Here is a 25,474-nt window from a genome sequence, read left to right on the forward strand (position 1 = left end):
TACATATGCTCTTTCTTTCTTGGAACTAGAACTGTTCTAATCAAATAAGGCTCAGTTTTTCTTTCTGTTTACACTCAGTCCTGGGCCATCAGAACCCTTTTCAAAATGTCTCTTATTCTAAGTTTCCTCATTGGGTTTTCTATCATTAATGGACCCAGCACACAGAGTTCTGAAGAAGCCTCTAGTTATACAATATAATGATGAGATCAAGCTGTACTTTCAAATCTTCAGTTGTTTTTTTTTTTTTTTAAGAGGACCATTTGTTTCATCTGAAATGCTACATTTGTATTAGTTACCAAGGGATGAAGTTCAGAATCCATGGAAGCGGCTGCTGTTTCAAAAACTTGCAGAGAATTTACCAGTTCTTGGGCAGGGCCATCTCCCTTTTCCAGGAGGGACTTTCCATCTATTCAAACATGAAATCTATATTATTTTGCAACTCTTTTTTCAAAATCTAAAGCACACAAAATTTTTTAGTACCTCTCCAGCTAGAACAAGAATATTGTCATGACCTAATTTAAGTGTTGGGGTATGTTACTTAAAAGCAATCATGAAGTTTAAAATAACAATCCATTTTAAATATCTTTTTTCAAGCTGTAGTTGAAAATAAAACCAGTATACAGAAAATGGAAAAATGATTATATATATGTAATATATACCTACACACATATATACATTTTTTAAACCAAACTTCCATTTTAAAACCTTGATGTCAGGGATAAACACATAAACATTTTTCTTCTAAATGGATATATTTACTTGGTAAGACACTAAGATTTAAAACTGAATTCAGAAAAATACATACATACCAAAATTATTTAGGTCAATTATATTCCTCAATGGGCCAACCATACTATCCCAGAGATGAGGCAACTTCACTGCCATTTCCCCACCAAAATGTTTCACTATAGTTGTCAAGGCAAATTCAGCTCCTCTTCGTTGTACCAGGTAAGGCTTCTGGGCCTTAAATGTTAGTTGAAATGAGAATTTCAGAAAGCTACATAATGCATTTAAAATTTTGTCAAGATAACTGAAAATCAACACCTAAGAATTGTTTCTATTAATCAATAAATTATTGGATATATACATATATAGGTACACACATATTTTCCAATAATTAAAATTATACAGGCCAAAAACTCCTAGATTTTTCTGTCCATGGTAAAATACATTTTTTCTTGGGCTGAGGACAGACAATAGAAGTATATGTGCTGTTCCAGAGACAGCCCCTAAATTGTTTTTCTTAATTTTCCCCACCCCTAAAAAAACTTAATTAGAAGATAAAAGATGAAATGGCATATCCTTATCTATGCTCATTTAAAGGACATAATAACATGTTTAAGCTGTCCTCAAGCTTAGAAACTTATTCAACAATATTTAGACACAAACCTTTGCCCTGCCTGCCAAGAACAAACCCTTTCTCATATTCCTCTCTTGCGTATTTTAATTCAAGTAGAAAAAGAGCTGTGAAAAGTAGCAGTGTAAATACCAAGATGACAGTAAATTTTTGATGAAAATTATTGTGGTAAAATATAGACAAGAAAAAGCCTTCACAGAATGTTTTAAAATGCAGGTGTTATTTTTTAAAGAAACTTGAAATAGACCTGTATTAAGAACTAGTCATAGGGCTGGGAAGGTGGCTCAGTGGTAGAGCGCTTGCCTTGCATGTGTGAGGCCCTGGGTTCGATTCCTCAGCACCACATAAGCAAAAAGAAAAAAAGACGGAAGTGGCGCTGTAGCTCAGGTGGTAGAGCGATAGCCTTGAGCTGAAGAGATGAGGGGCAGTGCCAAGGCCCAGAGTTCAGGCCCCACAACCGGACCCCCCCCAAAAAAAAAAAAAAAAAAAAAAAGAACTAGTCATAGTAGTCAATTTACTGCTGAACCCACATGGGTTCCTATAGCTTGCCATGAAGCGAATAAAACATTCATTTCATTGTAATAACTGTATGAAGCAGGGGGTGGCTAGTAGTAAAGTGCTTGCTTAGGCCAAACTCCAGGTTTGTCCCCAGAACCACAACAATGAGAATGATAATACTGTGTAACTTTCAAAACTTTTTAAAAATTACTCTCAGAAGAGGAATTCTGATAGGATAGAGAAAAGCTAGTTTACTAATCTCTTATTATCTTCTAGAATCATGTTTAATATAATTTGACTCATATCTTCTTTACAGTCAGTGCTTTAGGAATTCATTCACTTATGTTTATGAATACTTTAGGTACCCACTATCAAGGGTTCTTTGCCTAGGAAGATAAAAGTAAAGCTGGGAGAAATGACAAATGAGAAATTTTAAGCACAAAAATACAACCAGAAGCTGGTCAAAGAACTCATCTGTAAGCATCAAAGCTTCAAAATAAAACACTGCTTACCTCATCAAGTTCAACAAGGATATTCCCACTACTTCCTGCAGGAAAATCTGCTATTTGAGCTTTTACTGCTTTGGGGGTAGGACCTCGCCTACTGGTGATAGCAAATGCAGCTTTCTGATGCCTATACAGTGTAATTATACCTCTGTGTTTGGTGACAGTATGGTGCATTCCATCTTTTTCTAAGTTGGATCCTAATAGGGAGAAAAGTTAACCTCTTAATCATATGAGACTAAATATTGTTCTTCTCCAAAAGGGAGAGAACATAATATAAGAGGCCTTAATTTTTATAAACTGGCAATTTTGTTTTAAAATACAAAATGGCAACAAAATAATCTATTTGCTTAGGTTTTTTCCTAACAAGCTATCAAAGTTGTAGAATTAATAAAGCAATAAAGAATATCACATGCAAAAATGACTATATCAATACAAAAGAAACATTAAAAAATATTTCAAGCAAATTTCCTCTTAAATATTATTGTCATCCCGAAACCAGACATTAACCAGTGCAAAATACAGCTGTCTCACATGTCAATAAAAGAGGAGAAGCAACTGGACACTGGTGGTTCTCCTCTGTAATCTGAAGATCAGTTTGAAGCCAGACAGGGCAGAAAAGTCCATGAGATTCTTACCTCCAGTTAACTACACAAAAAGCCAGAAATGGAGCTGTGGTACAAGTGATGGAACACTACCCTTAAGCAAGAAAGCTCAGGGACAGTGCAGCCCGAGTTCAAGCCCCAGGACTAGTTAAAAACAAAAAGGTGTGTTGGGGAGGCGGGAGGAGATGCATGACTCTTATTACATTACATATTATCATGTGTTAAGTGTTAGTTCAAAATATCCTTTGAGTTCACATTTTTTTCAAGATCTACACACATTACTGCAAAGTTGTAGCTCTTTATATTTTGAATAATTTCATTTTCCAAAAATCTTAGCAAAAATAAACTATATGATTGAAAAATCTGAAGGAAGAAACTCCTGTCTACTGAGACCAACCTAATGAAAGGTATCTTCCATGTAAACTTTTCTGGATAAAAAGAAAAAGCTTTACTTTTATCCAGAGTTCACTCATCTGACAAAACAGGCACTAAATTAATGGAAGCCAAACAGTACAGAAAGAGCTTTCATTGGGCTGGGAAGGTGGCTCAGTGGTAGAGCGCTTGCGTTGCATGCATGAGGCCCTGGGTTCGATTCCTCAGCACCACATAAGAAAAAAGAAAAAAGCCGGGAGTGGCACTGTGGCTCCAGTGCTAGAGCGTTAGCCTCGAGCTGAAGAGCTGAGGGACAGCACCCAGGCCCAGAGTTCAGGCCCCACGACCAGACCCCCCCAAAAAAAAAAAAGAGCTTTCATTAACATCTGATATATTTTCTAGCATCATTATTATAAACAACAATAGTTTTCAAGGTGGACATAAGGGTGAACACATATATAAAAATTTTGAGTGGCCAGTCCTGGGGCTTGAACTCTGGGCCTGTCCCTGAGCTCCTTTTGCTGAAGGCTAGCAGTCTAACACTTGAGCCACAATGACACTTCCAGTTTTTTCTGATTAATTGGAAGGTAAGTCACATGGACTTTCCTGCCCAGACTGGCTTCAAATCATGATCCTCAGATCTGTCTCCTGAGTAGCTAGGATTACAGGTATGAGCCACCAGTGTCTACCTAAAGAAACCAATTCTGTTTTTTTGGTTTTTTTTTTGCCAGTCCTGGGGTTTGAACTCTCAGGGCCTGAGCACTGTCCTGGGTCTTTTTGTGCTCAAGACTAATGTTCTACCACTTAGCCACAGTGCTACTTCTGATGTCTTATATATTTAAATCATCTTACATATCAAATATCAAATAAGCTATGAATAGTTTATGTATACTTAAGAGGACTGATTGGTAATAAATGCATATTCATGTAACAAATAATTTTTGTTATAATCAAGCATTTTTCTATCAGAATGGGAAATGGAAAAAAATGGCTTTAACATGAACTGGATTTATGGTTAAATTATACCCATATGTATATGAAAAATTTAAATGGTTAATTTCTTCTCTATTCCAAACAAAAGGTTTAGATATATACCTTTAGAATTTTCCTGGCCACTTTGTGTTGGTACAGGACACGTTACACAAGGGGTTAGATATGGATCCACACAAAGTGAACTACAGAGGTTTTTAATAATTTTTGAATTGGGACAGGGTGTCCTTGTTGTGCACTGTTGAAGAAGTTTAGCTATGCACTGAGCTGCATAGTTTTGCACTAGTGTATTCTCTTCTTTTTTAATCGTCTCCATTAGTGGTTTTATGACAGGATTTAATTTCTCTGGAAGCTGTTGCAAACTCACGACTGCACATGCAGCAAAAGTATGTACACGTAACTGCAGCACTTGCCACTCCTGGTTAGTCTCTGTAACTGTCATTTGGACCTGTTGCCGTTTACTATCTAACTGCTGCAACACTTGAGGATTTAAATCAAAGGTCGATGTGACTTCATTAAAAACAGTTGTGACCTAATAAAAGAAAGAAATGAAAAATTATATTACACCAATCCCAAATAGACTGTAACTTCTAATTGGCAGGCAATACATCTTGTCTCACTCATAAGCTCCACAATATCAATGTTGTTTAACCACACAGTAAGCTAAATGAATGACTCACTTTATTCTTGGGCTGGGGATGTGGTGTAGCAGTAGAGTGCTTGACTAGAAAGCAATATATTCTTTAAGAAAAACATACTCTTGCCAGATGCCAGTGGCTCATGCCTGTAATCCTACCTACTCAGGAAGACAAGATCTGAGAATCATGGTTCAAAGCCAGCTGGGGCTTGAACTGAGGGCCTGGGCACTGTCCCTGTGCTCTTTTTGCCCAAAGCCACAGCTCCATTTCTGGTTTTCTGGTGGTTAACTGGAGATTAGAGTCTCATGGACTTTTCTGCCGAGCTTGTAATCGCAGATCTCAGCCTCCTGAGTAGCTAGGATTCCAAATGTGAGCCACAGGTACCCATCTTTGCTTAATCACCCCCCAAAACCCAAAAGTAGAGGTGTGGCTCAAGCGACAGAGCACTAGCCTTAAGTGAAAAAAGTGAGAGCTGCAGGACCTTAGTTAAAGCCCCAGTACTGTCACAAAAAAAATAAACAACAACAACAAAAACATTTAGGACAGTCATTGGCTAACTGAATAGTTCTTACTAACTGAACTGATTATTTTCATTCTTTCCCTGACCTCATCACCAACAGAAATGCCCAGTCAATAAGAGGATGATTTAAAAAAAAGAATAAAATTATGCAATAGCCATTATTTTAATTGTCGAGAGTTTTACAAGGCTACAAAGACTGTTTTACTCCTTTAAAACATAATTAAAAGACTGGTCAATTCTTAACAATTTTTTTGAGATATAATTCATATGCCATAAAACTAACCTATTCAAAGTGAACAATTCAGCCCCAAAAGAACACATATTCATTAATTTACTTATTTCCATCCAACCCCACGGATGGATGATCCATCCCCAATGATGGAGATCCCTTACCATTCTTAAAGATTCACATAAATGGAATCATAACATATGTAGTCTTTTGTAACTAGTTTCATTAACTTGTTTTCAAAGATCACCTATGTTGTAGCATGTAGAAATACTCAATTCTCCATTTATCAAACAGTATTCTACTATATGACAAATTTTCATAATGTTTCCCTCTCATTTATCTACAATATCAGTTATTAATATCTGAATCCTCTCTACCTTTGTCAATTATGAGTAATGATGTTCTGAACATTCATGTACACAAAGATCCTATAATAGTTTGCGTATAAAAAAATAAGTCTTTTTTTTTTTGGGGGGGTCCGGTCGTTGGGCCTGAACTCTGGGCCTGGGCGCTGTCCCTCAGCTCTTCAGCTCAAGGCTAGCGCTCTACCACTTGAGCCACAGCGCCACTTTTGGCATTTTTTCTTTTTGCTTATGTGATGCTGAGGAATCGAACCCAAGGGCCTCAGGCATGCAAGGCAAGCGCTCTACCACTGAGCCACCTTCCCAGCCCCAGTCCTGTTTGTAAACTACAATTACATATAAATAGATCCAGTCTGAACTTTATTGATCAGAAAAACCAACATCGGACAACAGAACTTTTTAACAAAGAATCAAATTTTGTTGTGTTAAAAAAATATTTTTTTCTATTATCACTTTTTCATTTATGTGGTATTGAGGAATCAAACCCAGGGCCTCATACATTCTAGGCAAGAACTCTACCACTAAGCCACATTCTCAGACCTTATTTGGTTTGTTTTTGCTTTGAGTCACAGTTTTACTATAAATCTAGCTCAGACTGACCTGGAACTCATAATTCTCCTGCCTATGGAGTGCTGGGATTACAGGAACATGCCACATGCCATGCCATGCCTATCTGAAACTCTAACTCTGAAGGCCTAGAAATTATCAATTCCATAATGATCAACACTGATAATATTATTAAAAAAGAAAACCTGAAGAAATACAAAGTAGGCACATACACATACACATTTATCATTTTAAAGTATCCAGGACTTTAAACTATAGCTGTATGACCATGACAATCTGCTCTATACAAAGGAACAAAAGTTAATTATCATGTTTTTATTACTATCTTTAGGTAGTTGTACAATGGAGTTCTCATTTAACAAAGCAGTTTATGAATACAATGTATCTTGATCAACAACCCCTTTCAACATTCTCACTCATCCCTCCCCTATTCACCTCACCTTCACTCCTAAATTTTGTAGGATAAACATTGGATTCTTGTCTGCATTTTACCCCTACCCCTCTTCTCCTCTTCATTTCTTTACCCCTTTCTCCTTGATCCCATCCCACCCCTTTCCAGTATCTATTTTCTGGTGTTTTGCTGAACTTTGATTTTTGTCTTTCTAAGGAATTATACTTATTTGAGATCTTCCTTGAATCTACCATCTTTCAGTGAATGTGTTTGTATACACTTGCATACTTCCCAATTTATGTACTTATGAGTTTGTAAGCTAAATCTAGCTTCCACATATAAGGGAAAACACATGGATATTTTGTCTCTCTGAGCTTGACTTCATTTAATTTTTTCCAAGACTTTCCATTTCTTCACAAATGGTACAATATCATTCTTTCTAATGGATGAGTAAAATTCCATTGTGTATACATGTATATATATACCACATTTTCTTGATCCATTTGTCCGCTAAGGGACATTGTGGGCTGATTCTACACCATGGTTTTAGTAAATAGTGCTGCAATGAACATGATTGTGCTGGTAGCTCTACTGTATCCTGGTTTGTTATCTTTTAGGTAAATGTCCCGAGTAGAATTGCTGCATCATAGAGTGGGTCTATGTTTAAGTTTTTGAGGAAACTCCACACTACTTTTTAGAATGTTTTATCAAGTTTACATTTCTACTAAGTATGCATTAAGGTTCCCTTTTGGTCTCATCCTCTCCAGCACATTATTATTTTCTTGATAATGGCCATTCTAACTGGGGTGAGGCACATTATCACTCCTAAATTATACTTTCCACTTTGCTTTGAGTTCTCACAAGACTCATTTGAAACAGTTACAATTCTAAAATAACTTGGAAACATTGTCATAAATAGGCTTTGCTTATGTCAATAGCCAGTGATATAGACAACTGAGGAAAGCTAATTATCCAAAAATTAATTCAATCCTTTAAGCAATATTTATTAACTAATATTAAAAGACTCAATGTCTTAATATACTAGAAAAACAGAGCATTCTAATGTAAGAGATACACACAACAGAACAATCTAACATACCACTGAGGTAAAGACAAGTTGCTGATAAATGTAAAAGGTAAAAACAAGTTGCTGTATAACATGTTGACTCTTAGCAAAAGAGTTTAGTGGAAATTAGAGTAGTCCAAGGCTGACCCTGGGCATAAAAAAATGAAGCAAAAGCTGGGCGCCGTTGGCTCATGCCTATAATCCTAGCTACTCAGGAGGCTAAGATCTGAGGATTGTGGTTCAAAGCCAGCCTGGGCAGGAAAGTCCGTGAAACTCTTATCTCCAATAAACCACTACAAAACCAGAGTGGCGCTATGGCTCAAATGACAGAGCGCTCGCCTTCAGCTGAAGAGCACAGGGACAGTGCCCAAGCCCAGAGTTCAAGCCCCACGACTGACACAAAATTAAGAAAAAAAAAAGACTGAGTATGGCTCTAGTAGTAGTATCTCCTATCTAGCAAAGTGTGGCCCTGAATTGAAACCCCAGCACATCTCCACTCCCTGCCAAAAACTGAGTAAGGATGATAGGCTACCAAGGCATAGATTAAACAAATTAATGTTTTTATGGTAAACAGTCATGATAAATTTCTAATCTTTATTTCATGCTCTATGTACAATTAAGAAAATTACTTCTTTACTCACCAGGTCATTAGCTTGATCTATTGTTAAAACATTGTTGTTTATTCTATTGCCAACTTCAATATGTGCATCAGCTAATGACGATATAAATTGTTTACATTCATTCTGCATTCGTGTGAATGGAACAGCAATTTCATCATAATATAAATGTTCTGAAAGGATATCAAGTAAACGTGGCTGCACAGCTAGGGTAACAGCTTTACACTCCTAAAATACAATAGACAACAAATATTCAGGACAAATATATAAATGTAATTTTACAGTTACATAAAGTTCACTTGCAACAATCAGGTTCTAAATTTCTACTGATTTTGAATCTAGGTTCTGTTATCTCACAGAACGAGTTAGTTATACAGAGAACCCTAAAATTTTAATATGACTACAGAACATGCACATAAAACCATTATAATTCCACTCTTATTCCATTCTAAATATATTCCAAAGCTTACACATATATATATACAGTAATGATTTAAAAGTATATTACAATAAAAATCAATCCAAAGAGAACATCTGGCATGCACTAATTAAAAATGTTATTAAAACTTCATTATTAGATTTCTTAACAGTTTAGCCATAGCTTCACATGCTATATGGTAGAAATGGATATATAATTTAAAAGCTACTTACCTGCCCCCAAATTTAACTAACCCTTCCCACTCTTTCTGGTTGTGGCCTGCCTCAACCAGAGGGGGACTGGCCTCAGTGGTGAGCCATGAGGGATTCTGTGGGATCTGGGTGATCAGCCTGGGTTCACAGAGTAAATCCAGAGAAGCTCTGTGAGGGTCCAGAAACCGAACTGTCAACACTTGCTGCTGAGTCTGAGAGGCACAAAAACACAGCATCACTGCCTCTCCAGCACACTGAGTCCTGACTAAAAAATAGATGAGACTTGCTTCTTTCCAGAGGCAAAGCAGGGGTCTCAATTGCAATAGAGCATGGCTGAGTTACTTTTAAGATACAGCTTTGACAAAATGATAAGTGATAGTAACAAACAACTCTCACAGCAAGTGCAGACAGTTAAATTTCCAGAATTCCAGTCAATGGAATAAACAAAATCAGCAAGAAATTTCTTTGGTTTACAGAAGCAAATCTTAAAGAAAATCAGACTCCTTACTTTTAACCTTACAGGTTAAAAGAGCTTGAAAAGAATGGTTTACCTGGAAGCATGAAAATTAGAGCTTAAATGTGGAGCTTGCTTTATTCTGCGACCAAAAATTCTTCCCTTGCTACTTACTATCTAAACAACTAATATTTCTAAAACAAAATGGACTGAAAATGTTCTATAGGAGGGATACAGTGAGGAATGAATGAGCAACTGAATATATAACATACAGTTTCTGGACTGTTTCTATACATAGTTTTTTTGTTTGTTTGTCAGTTGTGAGGTTTAACCTCCTGAAACTCCCCTGAGCATTTTTGCTTAAGGCAAAATTGGAGCCACTTGGAGCCACAGCTCCACTTCTAACTTTCTGGTGGTTAGCCTTGAAGAGTCTCAGACTTTCCAGCTCAGGCTGGCTTTGAACTCCAATCCTCAGATCTCAGCCTCCTGAGTAGCTAGGATCACAGGCATGAGCCACCTGTGCCCAGCATACTTTTTTTTTAGGGGTCACTTGTGGGGCTTGAACTCAGGGCCTGGGCACTGTTCTTGAGCTCTTTTGCTCAAGGCTAGCACTCTACCACTTTGAGCCACAGCACCACTTCCGGTTTTTGAGTAGTTAACTGGAGATTAGAGTCTCACAGGGACTTTCCTGCCCAGGCTGGCTTTGAAGCATAATCTTGGATTTTGGCCTCTTGAGTAGCTAGAGTTACTAGTGTGAGCCACCAGCACCCATCCTACATAGGTATTTTTAATATCAACCTTTCTTAACAAAATATATGGTGAAATAATGATTAAATATAAGCATAGCTAAGCACTACAAGCTATGGATTGGGAGAGCCAAGAAAAAAATCTAATGTAAGTAGGAAAGAAATAATGTGTAATGTTAACTGGAATACTTTCCTATAACTGTTGAATTTTTTTTTTCTCCTTTTGTTGATACTAGGTTTTGAACTCAGGACCTAGTGCTTGCTCAGCTGGTACTCTATTACTTGAGCCACCTCTAGCCTAGCTCTTTGCTGGTTATATTGAAGATGGAGTCTCTCGGACTTTTCTGACTAAAATCTGGCTCTCAACTTGATCCTCTGGGATCTCAGCTTTCTAAGTAGCGAGACTTACAGGTATGAGTCAATAGTATCTGGAAACTAGAATTTTTATGAAGAAAACATTCATTTCTCTGTTATAAAATATAAATAATCCTAAAAGCTAATGGAAATTGGTTTTATTTGTCTTTATTAGTTTGCGGACAATCTTACCTTTTGTAAAGTAGCCCATTCACAGATGACCAAAGCAACACTAATCCTCTGTAAAGCAGATTTGGAGTTCAAATGGAAGAGCAATAACTGTCCAAGGGATTCTGCTGGCTTAATTTCTTGGGTTACCATATTTACACCTGGATCACAAATACAGCAACAAAGTGCTCCTAACAACCTAAAATGGTGAAAAGATAAGTTACTATAAAAGCCCATAATTTTTCAGACAAAGGAAAACTTTGTAACTCCATAAAAAATGTTTTAAAATAATTTCATTTTTAACACTTAAAACAATTAAGGATATTTACTCCTTTGAATTTTTCTTAGGCTATAGCTAGTATAAAGGAAGAAGGACTGACAGACACAGAGGAATCCTTTGGTTAAATAACTTCTAAGACTAGACCTACATTTATGATTGAGAAGGGTGAATACTCACTTGGCTGCCATCATTCTGGCCCTCATCACTACAAAATCCCTGGTGGCTGGGTCTTCCATGACAGTGTCTGCACCTGCAATATACTCCTGAAGTACTTCTTTATTCTGGCTTTGGCCTTGGCGCAATTTGCCACCTGTTTTTTCCTACAGAAAAAGAAAGAAAAATCAAAATCAAAACTTAATTGGCAATACCAAATACTGTTATAATCCCAGTGTAATACAGCTCTTTTCATAAATTTAATGGCTAAAGATTACAATTAATTTTGTCATAAAACGAAATTAGGTTAATGATAAAGCAATATGGGTTTCATATCTGGTTACTATATTAATAATTGTGAGTTGACAATACAAATACATGATGTCCTTCTACAGTTACCTTGGCTCTAGCTTTTACTTCTAGCAACATATTCAAATCAATAGGTAAATGAGAAGGCTGCATCATTAAGCAAAGCCAAGCACCCATCCACGGACAAGCAGCTGCAACCACATACTGAACTGATGCCTTGCTCAACAGTTCCATCCAAACCTACAAAATAAAGGGGGAACAAAATAAAAATTTTCTTTAATATTTAACAAGTCTTAATACTGGGTTGAGGATTTAGCTCAGTGGAAGGGTGCTTGCCTAGCAAGTACAAGACTCTGAGTACGGGCTTTAGTCCAAGTAAGAAACAAAACCCAATACTTTTAAGAATACTAAATCTTTTATTTATTTATTTTTATTTTAATTTTTGCCAACCCCAGGGCTTGAACTCAGGGCCTGGGCACTGTCCCTGAGCTTCTTTCGCTCAAAGCTAGCACTCTACCACTTGAGCCACAGCACCACTTCCAACTTTTTCTGTTTATGTGTATTGAGGAATTGAACCCAGGGCTTCATGCATACTAGGCAAGCATTCTACCACTAAGCCACATTCCCAGCCACTAATTTGTTGTTGTCAGTCATGGGACTTGAACTCTGGGCCTGGATGCTGTCCCTGAGCTCTTCAGCTCAAGGCCAGTGCTCTACCACTTTTGAGCCACAGCACCACTTCCTGTTTTCTGGTGGTTAATTGGAGATAAGAGTCTCATGGACTATCCTCTCCAGGCTGGCTTTGAACCATGATCCTCAAATTTCAGCCTCCTGAGTAGCTACAGGGGTAAGCCACCAGCACCTGGCTAGCCACTAAATTTTTTTAAAAAGGAGGAAATAAGCTAGGTGTTGGTGGCTCATGCCTGTAATCCTAGCTACGCAAGAGGGTGAGATCTGAGGTTCAAGGTTCAAAGCTAGCCTTGGCAGGAAAGTCTGAGAGACCCTTATCTCCAATTGACCACCAGAAAACCAGAAATAGCACTGTGTCTAAAAGTGCTAGTTTCAAGTACCATGACTGACCAAAAAAAGGAAGGAAATAGTTTTGGTTTTTTTTTTGGCAGTGGAAGGTGCTAGTTCTGAGGCTTGAACTCAAGGCCTGGACACTGTCCCTGAGCTTTTGTGTTTAAGACAAGCACCCTACTACTTGAGCTACAGTTCCACTTCCAGCTTTTTTAATGTGTAGTTAATTACAGAGAAGAGTCTCATACAGACTTTTACTTCCTGAGCTATCTTCAAACTGCACTCCCCAGATCTCAGCTTTGCTAAGTTGCTTACAGGTGTAAGCCACCAGCTCCTGGCAATGGAGATTATTTTAGAAATTCATACAGAGGTTTATTTTGAAATGCTGTGTTTTGTTTTTAACTCAAGGCCTCATCCTTGCTAGGTAAATGCTCTACCACTGAGCAAAATCTATCTCTAGCCCTCCTTTCTAAGCACAAGCTTGGACCTCAATCTACTTATTTTGTTTAGGTTTCCCACTGAAGCTAGAGTGACAGAATACTCAACAACATCTAGCTTCTTCAGTTGAGATGGAGTGTCAATAGACTTTTCTACCCTGGCTGTCTACAATCATGATGATCCTTTCCTTGTTTCATTCTCTTCTGTAGCTAAAATGACAGGCAAATACTACCAGAAGGATATGGATATACCAGGGTGCATACAAATTTTTCTGTCTTGGCTGGCCTCAAATTGAGATCCTCAACTGTCCAAGTAGCTGGGGTAAAATGCTGTTTTTTTCATAAATTAATATACTTATACCATTATGAAATGATGCAAAGCAATGTATTCCTTATTTTTTTATTTTTTGCCAGTCATAGGGCCTGAACTCTGGGCCTGGGGCGCTGTCCCTCAGCTCTTCAGCTCAAGGCTAGTGCTCTACCACTTGAGCCACATCGCCACATCCAGCCTTTTCTGCTTATGTGGTGCTGAGGAATTACAAAAAAAAAAGGAGTGCAGAAGCCTACCATCTCAGCACTCAGGAGGCTAAGGCACAAGGACTGAGTTAGCCTGGCCAGGTGTTGGTGGCTCTTGCCTATAATCCTAGCTATTAAGGAGACTGAGGTCTGAGGATATCGGTTCAAAGCCAGCCTGGGCAGGAAAGTCTGTGAGACTCACACCTCCAATTAACCACCAGAAAACCATAAATGGAACTGTGGCTCAATGTGCTAGCCTTGAGCAAAAGAGATCAAGGACAAAATCCATGCCCTGAGTTCAAGCTCCACAACTGACAAAAAAAAAAAAGAGATTAGCCTGAGAAATATAGAGTGACCCTGCCTCAGGAACAATATAGAATCTTCAATATTTTACAAAAGTTTGAAAAGTAGATAGGCCCATAAAAAATAATAGTTGCCAAATTCTTACCAAATCAATTAAAATGCTTTTTTATGTCATAAAGCTATTTTTTTTTTTAAATTTTTATTTGCCTGTCCTGGGGCTTGGGTTCTGAGCTTTTTTGCTAGAGGCTAACACACTAACACTTGAGCCACAGCACCACTTCTGTGGACATTAGAGTCTCACAGACTTGCTTGCCCAAGCTGGCTTCAAACTACTATCTTCAGATCTTGGTCTCCTGAGTATTAGTCTTATATTCTACAAAAACTTCAAAGAAACCTCATTGTACTGAGCTAAATTTAGAAATGGTAATATCCTGGGATACATTAGAAACAGTTCCAATCTTGATTCACGACCTTAATAAGTTGTGTTTATTATGTCTAATATTAAACTGGCTTAAACCAACATACAAAAATACTACTACTATTATTAACCCAAGGTTAACAATGTTACCTTAGAGGCCAACAATTCAAGACTAACAATATATTGTACAGGTACAATACTGCCATTTCCTCCAACAAATGCTACTAAACATATCAAATGGCAGTTCTTTGCAAGACTTTAACACATAAGACTGATCTTGCTACATCAAGGCAAAAGAAAAAGTCTGAATTATGATAATTAGGTTCTATATTACCAATATACTGCCCAAAATACTTTGCAGGATCTATCATCATACTGATAACAGCAAAATAACTAAAGAACAACATTCTTTTCTTTTGCATTGAGACTTTCAGAATGTACTTAAAACATTTGCTATACTTGATATGAGGAGAAAAAAAACACATGCCAATCAGAAATTTATTATTACATAAAAACCCTAACTTTTTGTCTCATCTGGCTATATTTGCCAGACTTTTCAAATACTTTTGAATAGCTTTTAATTTTTTAAAATCCCTAACCAACAGTATAGTAAGTAGTAAAAAATTAAAAACACAGTTATTAGGAAGAGTAACATCTACTAGTTATATACCTTGTGAATAAGGTCCAGAATTTCCTGACTGCTTTCTAAAACACAAAACTGAAAAATGTGTCGAAGCATATCAGACAGGATAGGTATAAGCCAAGATGAAGAGTTCTGCAAACAAAAATAGAATCAAAGCAAATTAATTTAAGAAAATATAATCAAACAGATGTCAGCCTACCTAAAGTATAAATATGTTATTAGATGAAAATATTGCATTGTTTTATCAAAAAAGTTCACCTGGCCATAGATTTTGGTAAGATTTAAAGGCAACAAGTACCCACTGATTACTTCACTTCAATAGTTTGGAGAAATTACATAGTATATAATCAGAAAGGAGCTAGCTCAATTATTGTTAGTCAAAATTATCTGTTGATAGTTGAACTGTCTCCTGTCTAGAAGCAAATCACATCAGCAGTCATTTTGGTGACATCAAATATCACTGCTTTGTTAGGAAGATCTGGGAAATGATCATGTTATTGCTGCTGTGCTATAAGTGTTTAAGTTCTACTTGTTAAACAGTAATACAAGTAATGAGTTATATAACATCCATCCTAGAAAACTGTACTTTTGAGTTCACTACAAGATAAGGCAAATTCTTAATTTGAAGGAGCTATGCACATTCTTTTCTTAGATAAACTTATATACATAGGTATACCATTTTGTTTCCAATTCCAGCAGGTTCCAATGTCTCCTCACATATAGGAAGAACCTCAATCTAAAAGATTTTTCAACAATTCAAAAACTCACCCAAATCAAGCAACCAAATATCTATTGTGTGCCAGAACTCTACAAACAAGGAATCAGAAATACTGTCATTGCTCTTTAGATAATTAAAAGCATCCGTGGTATACTCATAAAATAAAGAGTATTATTCAGTAATTTAAAAATGAGCTAAGAGCCGGGCACCGGTGGCTCACGCCTGTAATCCTAGCTACTCAGGAGGCTGAGATCTGAGGATCTCGGTTCAAAGCCAGCCCAGGCAGGAAAGTCTGTGAGACTCTTATCTCCAATAAACCACTAGAAAACAGGAAGTGGCACTGTGGCTCAAGCGGTGGAGCGCTTGCCTTGAGCTGAAGAGCACAGGAACAGCACCCAAACCCATTGTTCAAGCCCCACGACCAACAAAAAAAAAAAGTAAAAAAATGAGCTAAGGCTCAGGAACCAGGCTCTAGGGCCATGCCTACAAGCCTGCAGTCTAGCTTCTCCAGAAGCTAAGATCTGGAGGATCATGTGCTCCCCCATCACACACACACACACACACACACACACACACACACACACACACACACACACACACACACACACACACACACACACACACACACACACACACACACACACCCTACAAAACGTAGAGTAAATCATGTGCTCCCCCATCACACACACACACACCTACAAAACCATGTGCTCCCCCATCTCACACACACACACACACACACCTACAAAACCATGTGCTCCCCCATCTCACACACACACACACACACACCTACAAAACGTAGAGTAAATCATGTGCTCCCCTCATCACACACACACACACACACACACACACACACACACACACACACACACACACACACACACACACCATCTACAAAACGTAGAGTAAACCCTAAAGTATGGACTTTAGTTAATAACAATCAATATTGGCCTATCAATTATAATAAATGTACCACCTGAATGCAAGGTATTAACAGGAAATTGTTTGGACAGTAAAAGAAATAAAAAGAGCATATATCTAGAGAACTTTCTGGACTTTTCCCTCAATTTTTCTATAAATCTAAAATTGCTCTCAGTCTATATGCTTTAAAAAAAAGCCATGTAAAATAAAGCAATTTGATGACTTCAAGAGGTTTGTCCAAAGTAAATTTAAAAATACACGGGGCTGGGAAGGTGGCTCAGTGGTAGAGTACTTACCCTGCATGCATGAGGCCCTAGGTTTGATTCCACAGCACCACATAAGCCAGAAAAAGCCAGAAGTGGCACTGTGGCTCAAGTGGTAGAGCACTAGCTTTGAGCTAAAGAGCTAAGGGACAGTGTCCAGGCCCAGAGTTCAGGCTCCATGACCAACCAAAAAGAAAAAGAATACTCAGAAACATTTTGTCATTATTTGGGGGTTGAGAAGAGGTTGGGTGGAAGGTAAGGACATTAGAAGACAATCAACATGATAGAAATACAATATATGCATGTTATATAAACAGAATAATCAAACCTACTAAAAAAAGAGGACAAAAAAGAAAGTAATTGTCATGTTGAATATGATCCATGTACACTTTATGTGTGTATCAAAATATCACAATGAACCTTCTTTGTATGATCAATATAAGCCTAAAATATTAGGCAAAAAATTACAAAATTGAAGTAAATATGAAATGAAAATAAAAGTAGCCGATGATGGTTATGGGTCTGTACCTCAGTTGTCAAACCAATCTGTACCTAATCAGAGAATTATAAAACAGACCCAACAGTTTTTCTGCTTAAGATTCTGATTAGAGGGCTGGGAAGGTGGCTCAGTGGTAGAGGGCTTGCCTTGCATGCCTGAGGCCCTGGGTTCCATTCCTCAGCACCACATAAGAAAAAAGAAAAAAGCCGGAAGTGGTGCTGTGGCTCAAGTGGTAGAGTGCTAGCCTTGAGCTGAAGAGCTGAGGGACAGCGCCCAGGCCCAGAGTTCAGGCCCCACAACTGGACCAAAAAAAAAAAGAAAGAAAAGATTCTGATTAGATAAAATCAAAAGAATAGAAAATAAAATTTATACGTTTATTCACAAAGTTTAACATAACATCATACTGCAGATTAAAGCAAATGCACGTGAAATATTCCCAATTTACATAAAAGTACATGGTTAGTGAACATGAGAGACATTTATTCATGCACATATCTGTCTTAAAAATCAATCTGCTTTTTAAAGATGATTGGTCCAACTGTAGTATCTATGTAAAATATACATATTATGTTGAAAGAATTTGGATTCCTTGTTGATATTTTCCCTAAGGCATTCTAATCCACCCACAGGGTTATTTTTTAAAAATCACAGTACTAAAGTATTTTATAAACAGGGAAAGGATTCCTCATCTAATGGGCTCAAAACACTAATATTACTTCAATGATATCTGAAGACATTTTAGTATGTAATTCCTGAGTATAGCATTCTTGGAAATAGCAGGATCTTAAAGACTGGGTAATCTTTAAGAGGAAGCAGCAGCCTGGGAATTCAAGGGCCAGTCACTTAAAATCTTACAATCTGGGATAGGTTCTGCTAAACACCACCTTGTCAATCATAGAGACCAAGCAAAGATTGAGTAACATGTATCCTATGAACTACTCAAATAATACTTGTATAATTATATATATACAAGCATTTACTAAAGACTTCCTTTGTGCTAAGCACTATGTTTTAAGCACTTTGTGCTGAAAACACAACCAAAATACTAAAATATTTGTCCTCATGATTTATTTCTCCATGTTTGTACAATTACTATATCTCTTCTAGCCCAGCATTTTGATCTTTGAATATGTAGCAAGCATGAGCTAATGATCAAGTTTATTTTATAAAATTAACTTAAAAGCTGCAAGATTTCTATAGTTCAGTTCTTACCTGATCCTGTGTTGATAATAAGGTAAACAGAGTTTCCAATGCTGCTCTTCGAACTGATGATATAGTGTGATGCAAAAATGGCCAGACACGTGGAACTAAAACTGTGAGTGACTGTTGAATACTAATAAAGAAGACACAAATTAATCTTACTCATTCTCAGTTGAAACTTCATATATTTATCCAAAGTATCATTCTCATGTGGATCTAGAGACTGAGATTTTAATCTTTTTGATTTTTTTTTTTAAAAAAAGGTGATTCAATTTTCATATGAACAGTCACCTAATACCCTTGCTGAAAAATGTTATTACAGAACCAAAACTGGCAGAGAGAAAGTTTGAATCTAACACTGGGGTTTTCTGTGGCACTAATATCGTGAACTACTTTTATCAACTTAAAACTTTTAAAACTGTTCTTTCTGAAGAAAATGGGATATTTATCTTAGTAATGCAATCAATCAGGTTTTCTAAACCTAACTCCATTCTTCCTGTGGCTAACCCCACCAACAGGTAGATACACATACTATTCATCCCCCTTTGAGGCTATTTATCAAATGGTTTGATTGTAGCCTTGTAATTCACTATTTTACTTTAGCAGTAAGTTAAAAGAATTCAAATTTCTTCCTTTCACAGATGAAATTATAATTGAGGAAGTAAGCAAAACCAAGTCTAGTTGAACTTGAATCATGGGATTCCTGTCATTCATGAATCATTTATAACAGTTACCTGGGTTAAGAAATGATTTGTATTACATTTGAACTATACACCTATGTAGAAAAAAGTATGGACGAAATGGTGTATGCCAACGTTATATTACTTGTCCAACTTCTGTGCTTCCTTTCTGGGGGCCTACCTTTTAACACTATTTTTTAGTTTCTATAAATATAACCTTTTATGTTAACATTTAGTAAGTTCACTTGCACACACAGACATCAAAACATGCACACACAGACATAAAAGAGACTCAGAAAACATAAAGGCATTACAAGGTCTTGTTAATAATGTTTAATGATTCATGCTCCCAAGGACATGTTGCATTTCTTCTTACAAAGCTGGAAAGTATCTGACAGATATAAGAAGCAAATTTTTGAAACAAATGAAAAAGATGGAAAACTTCAGTATTTCACATTGAATTACCAGAATTTTCATTACATTATTGTATTTTGCTTACATATTCTAGTTTTTCTAACACTATCCACTAAGGCTAATGGGCCAAATTCATTCCTCCTGTATTGTTTTGTTTTGAATTAAGTTTTACTAGCACACAAGCCTGTTCATCACTTCATGTAATGTACATGGCTGTCTATCTGATATGACAGAGTAGAACAGTTCCTGAGATTGTGGTTCACAAATTAAAAAAAAAAAAATCACTATTGGAACCTTCACAGAAGACGTTTACTTGTTAAAACCTTGATTTAAGCCAGGCACCTGTAAACCTAGCTACTCAGGAGGCTGAAATCTGAGGATCGCGGTTCAAAGCAGCCCGGGCAGGAAAAGCTGTGAGACTCTTATCTCCAATAAAATACTCAGAAAACCAAAAGTGGTGCTGTGGGCTCAAGTGGTAGCGCTCTAGCCTTGAGCTGAAGAGTCGAGGGACAGCACCCCAACCCCAGAGTTCAAGCCTCACAATTGACAAAAAAAACAAAAAACAACCAAACTTGATATGGAGTATTTTAAAACCCCAATATTGGGGCTGGGAAGGTGGCTCAGTGGTAGAGTGTTTGCCTTGCACGTGTGAAGCCCTGGGTTCAATTTCTCAGCACCATATAACAGAAAAAACTGGAAGTGGTGCTGTGGCTCAAGTGGTAGAGTGCTCGCCTTGAGCTGAAGAGCTGAGGGATAGCACCCAGGCCCAGAGTTTAGGCCCCACGACTGACAAAAAATAAAATAAAACCCCAATTTAGACAGGTTCTGATGGCCCATGCCTGAAATCTTGGCTATTCAGTGGGCTGAGATCTGAGGATCTCTTAAGCCAGTCCAGGCAGGAAAATCTATGAGACTCTTATCTCCAATTAACCAATAGAAAACTAGAAGTGGAGCTGTAGTTCAAAGTGGTAGAGCGCAAACCTTGAGCAAAAGAGCAAGGGAATAGCACCCAGGCTACGTTCAAGCCAATGACCGACAAAAAAAGAAAAAAAAAAAAAAAGAAAAAAGAAACAACAAAAAAAAAACCCCTGTATTTTGCAACTTAAGCAATGGAAACATAATAAATAGGAAACTCCACATATGTGGAATTTTTAAAATTTTTTAAAAATTCGATTACTTGGGCTGGGAAGGTGGCTCAGTGGTAGAGCACTTGCCTTGCATGCTCGAGGCCCTGGGTTCGATTCCTCAGCACCACATAGCCAGAAGTGGCACTGTGGCTCAAGTGGTAGAGTGCTAGCCTTGAGCTGAAGAGCTGAGGGACAGCACCCAGGCCCAGAGTTCAGGCCCCACGACTGGACCCAAAAAAAAAAAAAAAATTCGAGTACTTTTATAGGTACCTGGTTTGACATTTCTACTTGTGTGCTGTTGTATGAACCTAAATTTAGCATTCAATTACTACCAGCCAGTCAGCATTACTGAAACATTTGAAACATTTTCTATACATATCTTTGATTTTTTTATGTAAAATACTCATATAGTCAGAAATTAATAAAATATATGCTGGGAAGGTGGCTCAGTGGTAAAGTGCTTGCCTTGCATGCATGAGGCTCTGGGTTCGATTCCTCAGCACCACATAAGAAAAAAGCCGGAAGTGGCGCTGTGGCTCCAGTGGTAGAGCACTAGCCTTGAGCTGAAGAGCTGAGGGACAGCGCACAGGCCCAGAGTTCAGGCCCCACTACCAGTACCCTCCCCCAAAAACAAAACAAAAAAACAGAAAATATTAAAATATATCATGTGCATATTTACTGACCACACTCACTAGAACAGTAATTTCCTCATCTGATTCTTTTTTTTAATTTTAAATTTTCTTGCTCCAGTTCTAGGACTTAAACTCAGGGACTCTGTCTTTTGCTTGTCTTGCTTACTCATGGCTGGCATTCTACTATTTGACCCACACCTTCAACCCAGCTTTTACTGGTTAATTGGAGGTAGAATCTCAAGGACTTTTTTGCCTCCATCTAGTTTCAAACTGAGATCATCCTAGTCAGCCTCCTGAGCAGCCAGGCATCATATGTGAAGGTTCAAAAATTTCATGTTTCTTCTATAATGCTAATTAAAAAAACAATAATTCAGGGACCAGTCATAAAATTTAGAGAACATTATTTGAGCATCACTTCAAACATTAGAATAGGAAAGTCAGTAACGCTGTAATTTTAATTTCAATGTGGTGTACATTTCTGCCTCATCCAATCTTTCCCTTTTGGTATTATGTTATATTAGTATGTATTCCTTTTCTGAAGCGAACTTAATTATTCTGAAGAAATAAACATTACAAATAAAAGTTCAAAGAGAAAAGTTTTGGAAAATATAAAGCATTTTATATATATATATATATATATAATATATATATAAAATATATATATAAAATATATATATAAAACCCTAATATCACAGTCAAAAGTACATTGTGAGGTGAAAGCTGAAAATAACATGAAATAATAATGTTTTTAAAGTAAACTGTCTTAGTGTTCACAAAATAGTAAGTTGCACAACCAAAGTATACCAAGAGTAAGGAAAGTAACCTGCTTTGTTGCAGTGGTGGGGATGGGTGTGTACATGAATACTACCATTTTACTTTATTCCCAGCCCTCAAAGTGCTGGTAGCTAAAGAAGATGACTTCCTGAAAATAATGGTCGTTGCTATCCCCAATTCACTCCACTATCTTTTTTTTTTTTTTGGTGGTGGTGGTGGGGGGGGGGGGGGGGGGGGGTCCAGTCGTGGGGCCTGAACTCTGGGCCTGGGCGCTGTCCCTCAGCTCTTCAGCTCAAGGCTAGCGCTCTACCACTTGAGCCACCGTGCCACTTCCGGCTTTTTTTGTTTTTGCTTATGTGGTGCTGAGGAATTGAACCCAGGGCCTCAAGCATGCAAGGCAAGCGCTCTACCACTGATCCACCTTCCCAGCCCCCTCACTCCACTATCTTTTGAGTGTGTGTGTGTGCCCGGCCTGGGCACTGTCCCTGATCCTTTTTGCTCAAGGCTAGTGCTCTACCACTTGAGCCATAGTTCTACTTCTTGCTATTTTGGTGGTTAATTGGGGATGAGAGTCTCATGGGCTTTATTGCCAAGCTGGCTTTGAACTGAGATTCTCAAATCTCAATCTAAGTGGCTAGGATTACAGGCATGAGCCACCAGTGCGCAGCCTACACTAGTATTCTTAAAGTTGCAAGATGTCTAGGGCTTAATTAACTAGAAAGTTAGAAAAAGACTTTCTACTTTATACTATTAATTAGAAATAATTACCTGCATTGTTGGACCTGAGGATAAGTTAACAATGATGAAAGAAGAGTCATAATACTATTTGTTGAAGCTGTCAGATCATCTAATTCCAGAAGAGCATCCCATAAGGTATTTATAATAGAGGGTACCTATAAAAATCAGTTTTCAAAATAAATTATCAAAAAATTCATAAAACCTACAAAAAAAAAAAAAGAGTCAACAACAACATGTAATTCCAATGAAGTTGCCAGTTTTTTGTCTTTTTTTGTATGTGTCCTCGTCCTAGAACTTAGGGAGGGCCTGGAAGCTGTCTACGAGCTTTTGTGCTCAAGTCTAGCACTCTACCTACCATTTGAGTCACAGCTCTACTTCTGTTTTGGGTTTTTTTAGTAGTTTATTGGAAATAAAAGTCTCATGGACTTTCCTGCATAGATTGGCTTCAAACAGCAATCCTCAGATCTCAGCCTCCTGAGTATCTAGGAGTACAGGTGTGAGCTACCAGTACCCAGCTCAAACTTACCAGTTTTAAGCAAAGGACATTAAAAAGACAGGAGGAGGGAAGTAGTTGAGGAGATGGGGAAGGAAGGATGGTAGGGGAAAAACAAAGGAGGCGGCAACAATCCTCAATAGGAAATGTACTCATTACCTTACTCCTAACTGTAACTCTTCTGTACAGTATTAGAATAAAACACACATTTTAAAAAAGACATTTACAATTAATAATGCTCTATCCCGCCTCCTTTTTTTTTGGCCAGTCCTAGGGCTTGCAGGGCCTAGGCACTGTCCCTGAGCTTCTTTTGCTCAAGGCTAGCATTCTACCACTTGAGCCACAGCAACACTTCCGGCTTTTTCTGTTTATGTGGTACTAAGGAATCAAACCCATGGTTTCATACATGCTAGGCAAGCACTCTACCACATTCTCAGCCCCTATACCTCCTCCTTTTAATGCCATTCTATTCTACTCTATTGCTTTCTTGTGAACTAGATTCATACTGGACATGAATAATCAGAAAATAAAATAGCTTTTGTTTTTGTAAGAGACTGAGACTCCAATTCAATATCGGCTTTCACTCACTGGCTGGTACTCTACCACCTGAGCCATGCCTCCAATTCCCAAAATAGTTAATTTTCTATTTTATGTAAAAGACTAAACTTCAAAAACAATACTGTACAATGATACAAGGTATGCTACTCTATGTAAAGCAATTTTAGATGATACCAGCCATCACAAAAAGACAAATTTAGTTTTTCAGCTCATAAAATAATGCTAGCTGTACTTTAAACTTTGTGTTCTGGGTTTCATGAACTGAAACCATAGCTATAATATAAACTTTAGTTAGTTGAAATATCTACATTTAAAAGAAAAATTATAGCTGGGCGCCGGTGGCTCAAGCCTGTAATCCTAGCTATTCAGGAGGCTGAGATCAAAGCCAGCCCCGGCAGGAAAGACCGTGAGACTCTTATCTCCAATTAACCACCAGAAAACAGAAAGTAGCACTATGGCTCAAGTGGTAGAGTGCCAGCCTTGAGCTGAAGAGCTGAGGGACAACGCCCAGGCCCAGTTCAAGCCCCACAACCAACCAAAAATAATATTAACAATAATAATAATCCCTTCAAAAAAATTAGCTCAGATTTTAAAAAGCCAAAACCTAACATAAAAAGTAGATAACAGATATAATACATAATCAAGATTTCTTGTGGTTGGAGGCGTGGCTCGTTAGTAATGAGTAAAACCCATTACCACCTGCCAATCAGACAATGAACAAAAGTATCAAGATATGGAGTGTGAATCCTGGTCTCAGACCAAAAAAACAAACAAAAAACAAAAAACAAAAAACAAAAAATTTTCCTGCCTCAGATTAATGTATGTCACAAGAAAATTAAGAATAAAGGAGAAAAAAGAACTAGATGTTTTTCCAAATACTCCACGTCCTAAGTGTGAACATTTTTCTCCAAGGAGCAAACATAAGGAATACTGAATGTACCTTTTGTGTCTGAAGGTAGACCAGGCTTTCTACAACAGGCACTAATGATGCTGCAGCAACAGCTCTAACATCGTCATCAAGATCTTGAAGTCCTTCGATTACTCTAGTTAAAACTTTAGGTAATAAAGTATTAATTACATCCTATAAAATAGTAAAACAAAATAGATTAATTTTTTATAACAATGTTTGCCTTTAAATATTTCTACTTTTTTTAGTGGTTCAAACTTGCTTCAAACTTGCTAGATAAGCACTCCACCACTTGTATATGTAGTTAATGAAAGCTACTTCTTTGCACCCTTTTTTTTTTTTTGTCAGTCATGGGATTAGAAGTCTGGGCCTGGGCACTGTCCCTCAGCTCTTCAGCTCAAGGC

The 25,474-nt window shown here is 37.5% G+C and overlaps 1 protein-coding gene across 2 annotated transcripts in view; it reads right to left on the bottom strand.

Annotated features, from left to right (window-relative positions):
- The window catches only part of Btaf1 (B-TFIID TATA-box binding protein associated factor 1), a 91,397-nt gene that overhangs the window by 30,592 nt on the left and 35,331 nt on the right, over positions 1-25,474 (bottom strand). For both annotated transcript variants that reach the window (XR_006148836.1, XM_042689200.1), the window contains exons 12-23: positions 25,104-25,244; positions 23,143-23,267; positions 18,760-18,880; positions 15,174-15,278; positions 11,900-12,049; positions 11,525-11,667; positions 11,092-11,266; positions 8,740-8,943; positions 4,431-4,857; positions 2,368-2,558; positions 810-963; positions 297-406 (exon numbers count right to left, since the gene is read on the bottom strand). Coding sequence is in view for 1 of the 2 variants with exons in the window: in XM_042689200.1 (XP_042545134.1) it covers positions 297-406; positions 810-963; positions 2,368-2,558; positions 4,431-4,857; positions 8,740-8,943; positions 11,092-11,266; positions 11,525-11,667; positions 11,900-12,049; positions 15,174-15,278; positions 18,760-18,880; positions 23,143-23,267; positions 25,104-25,244 (2,046 nt within the window). In the remaining variant the exon portion in view is untranslated. The remainder of the gene's footprint in view (positions 1-296; positions 407-809; positions 964-2,367; positions 2,559-4,430; positions 4,858-8,739; positions 8,944-11,091; positions 11,267-11,524; positions 11,668-11,899; positions 12,050-15,173; positions 15,279-18,759; positions 18,881-23,142; positions 23,268-25,103; positions 25,245-25,474) is intronic.

This window comes from Dipodomys spectabilis, unplaced genomic scaffold (assembly GCF_019054845.1).
Source record: "Dipodomys spectabilis isolate Male_0828 unplaced genomic scaffold, ASM1905484v1 ptg000125l, whole genome shotgun sequence".
Lineage (NCBI taxonomy): Eukaryota > Metazoa > Chordata > Mammalia > Rodentia > Heteromyidae > Dipodomys > Dipodomys spectabilis.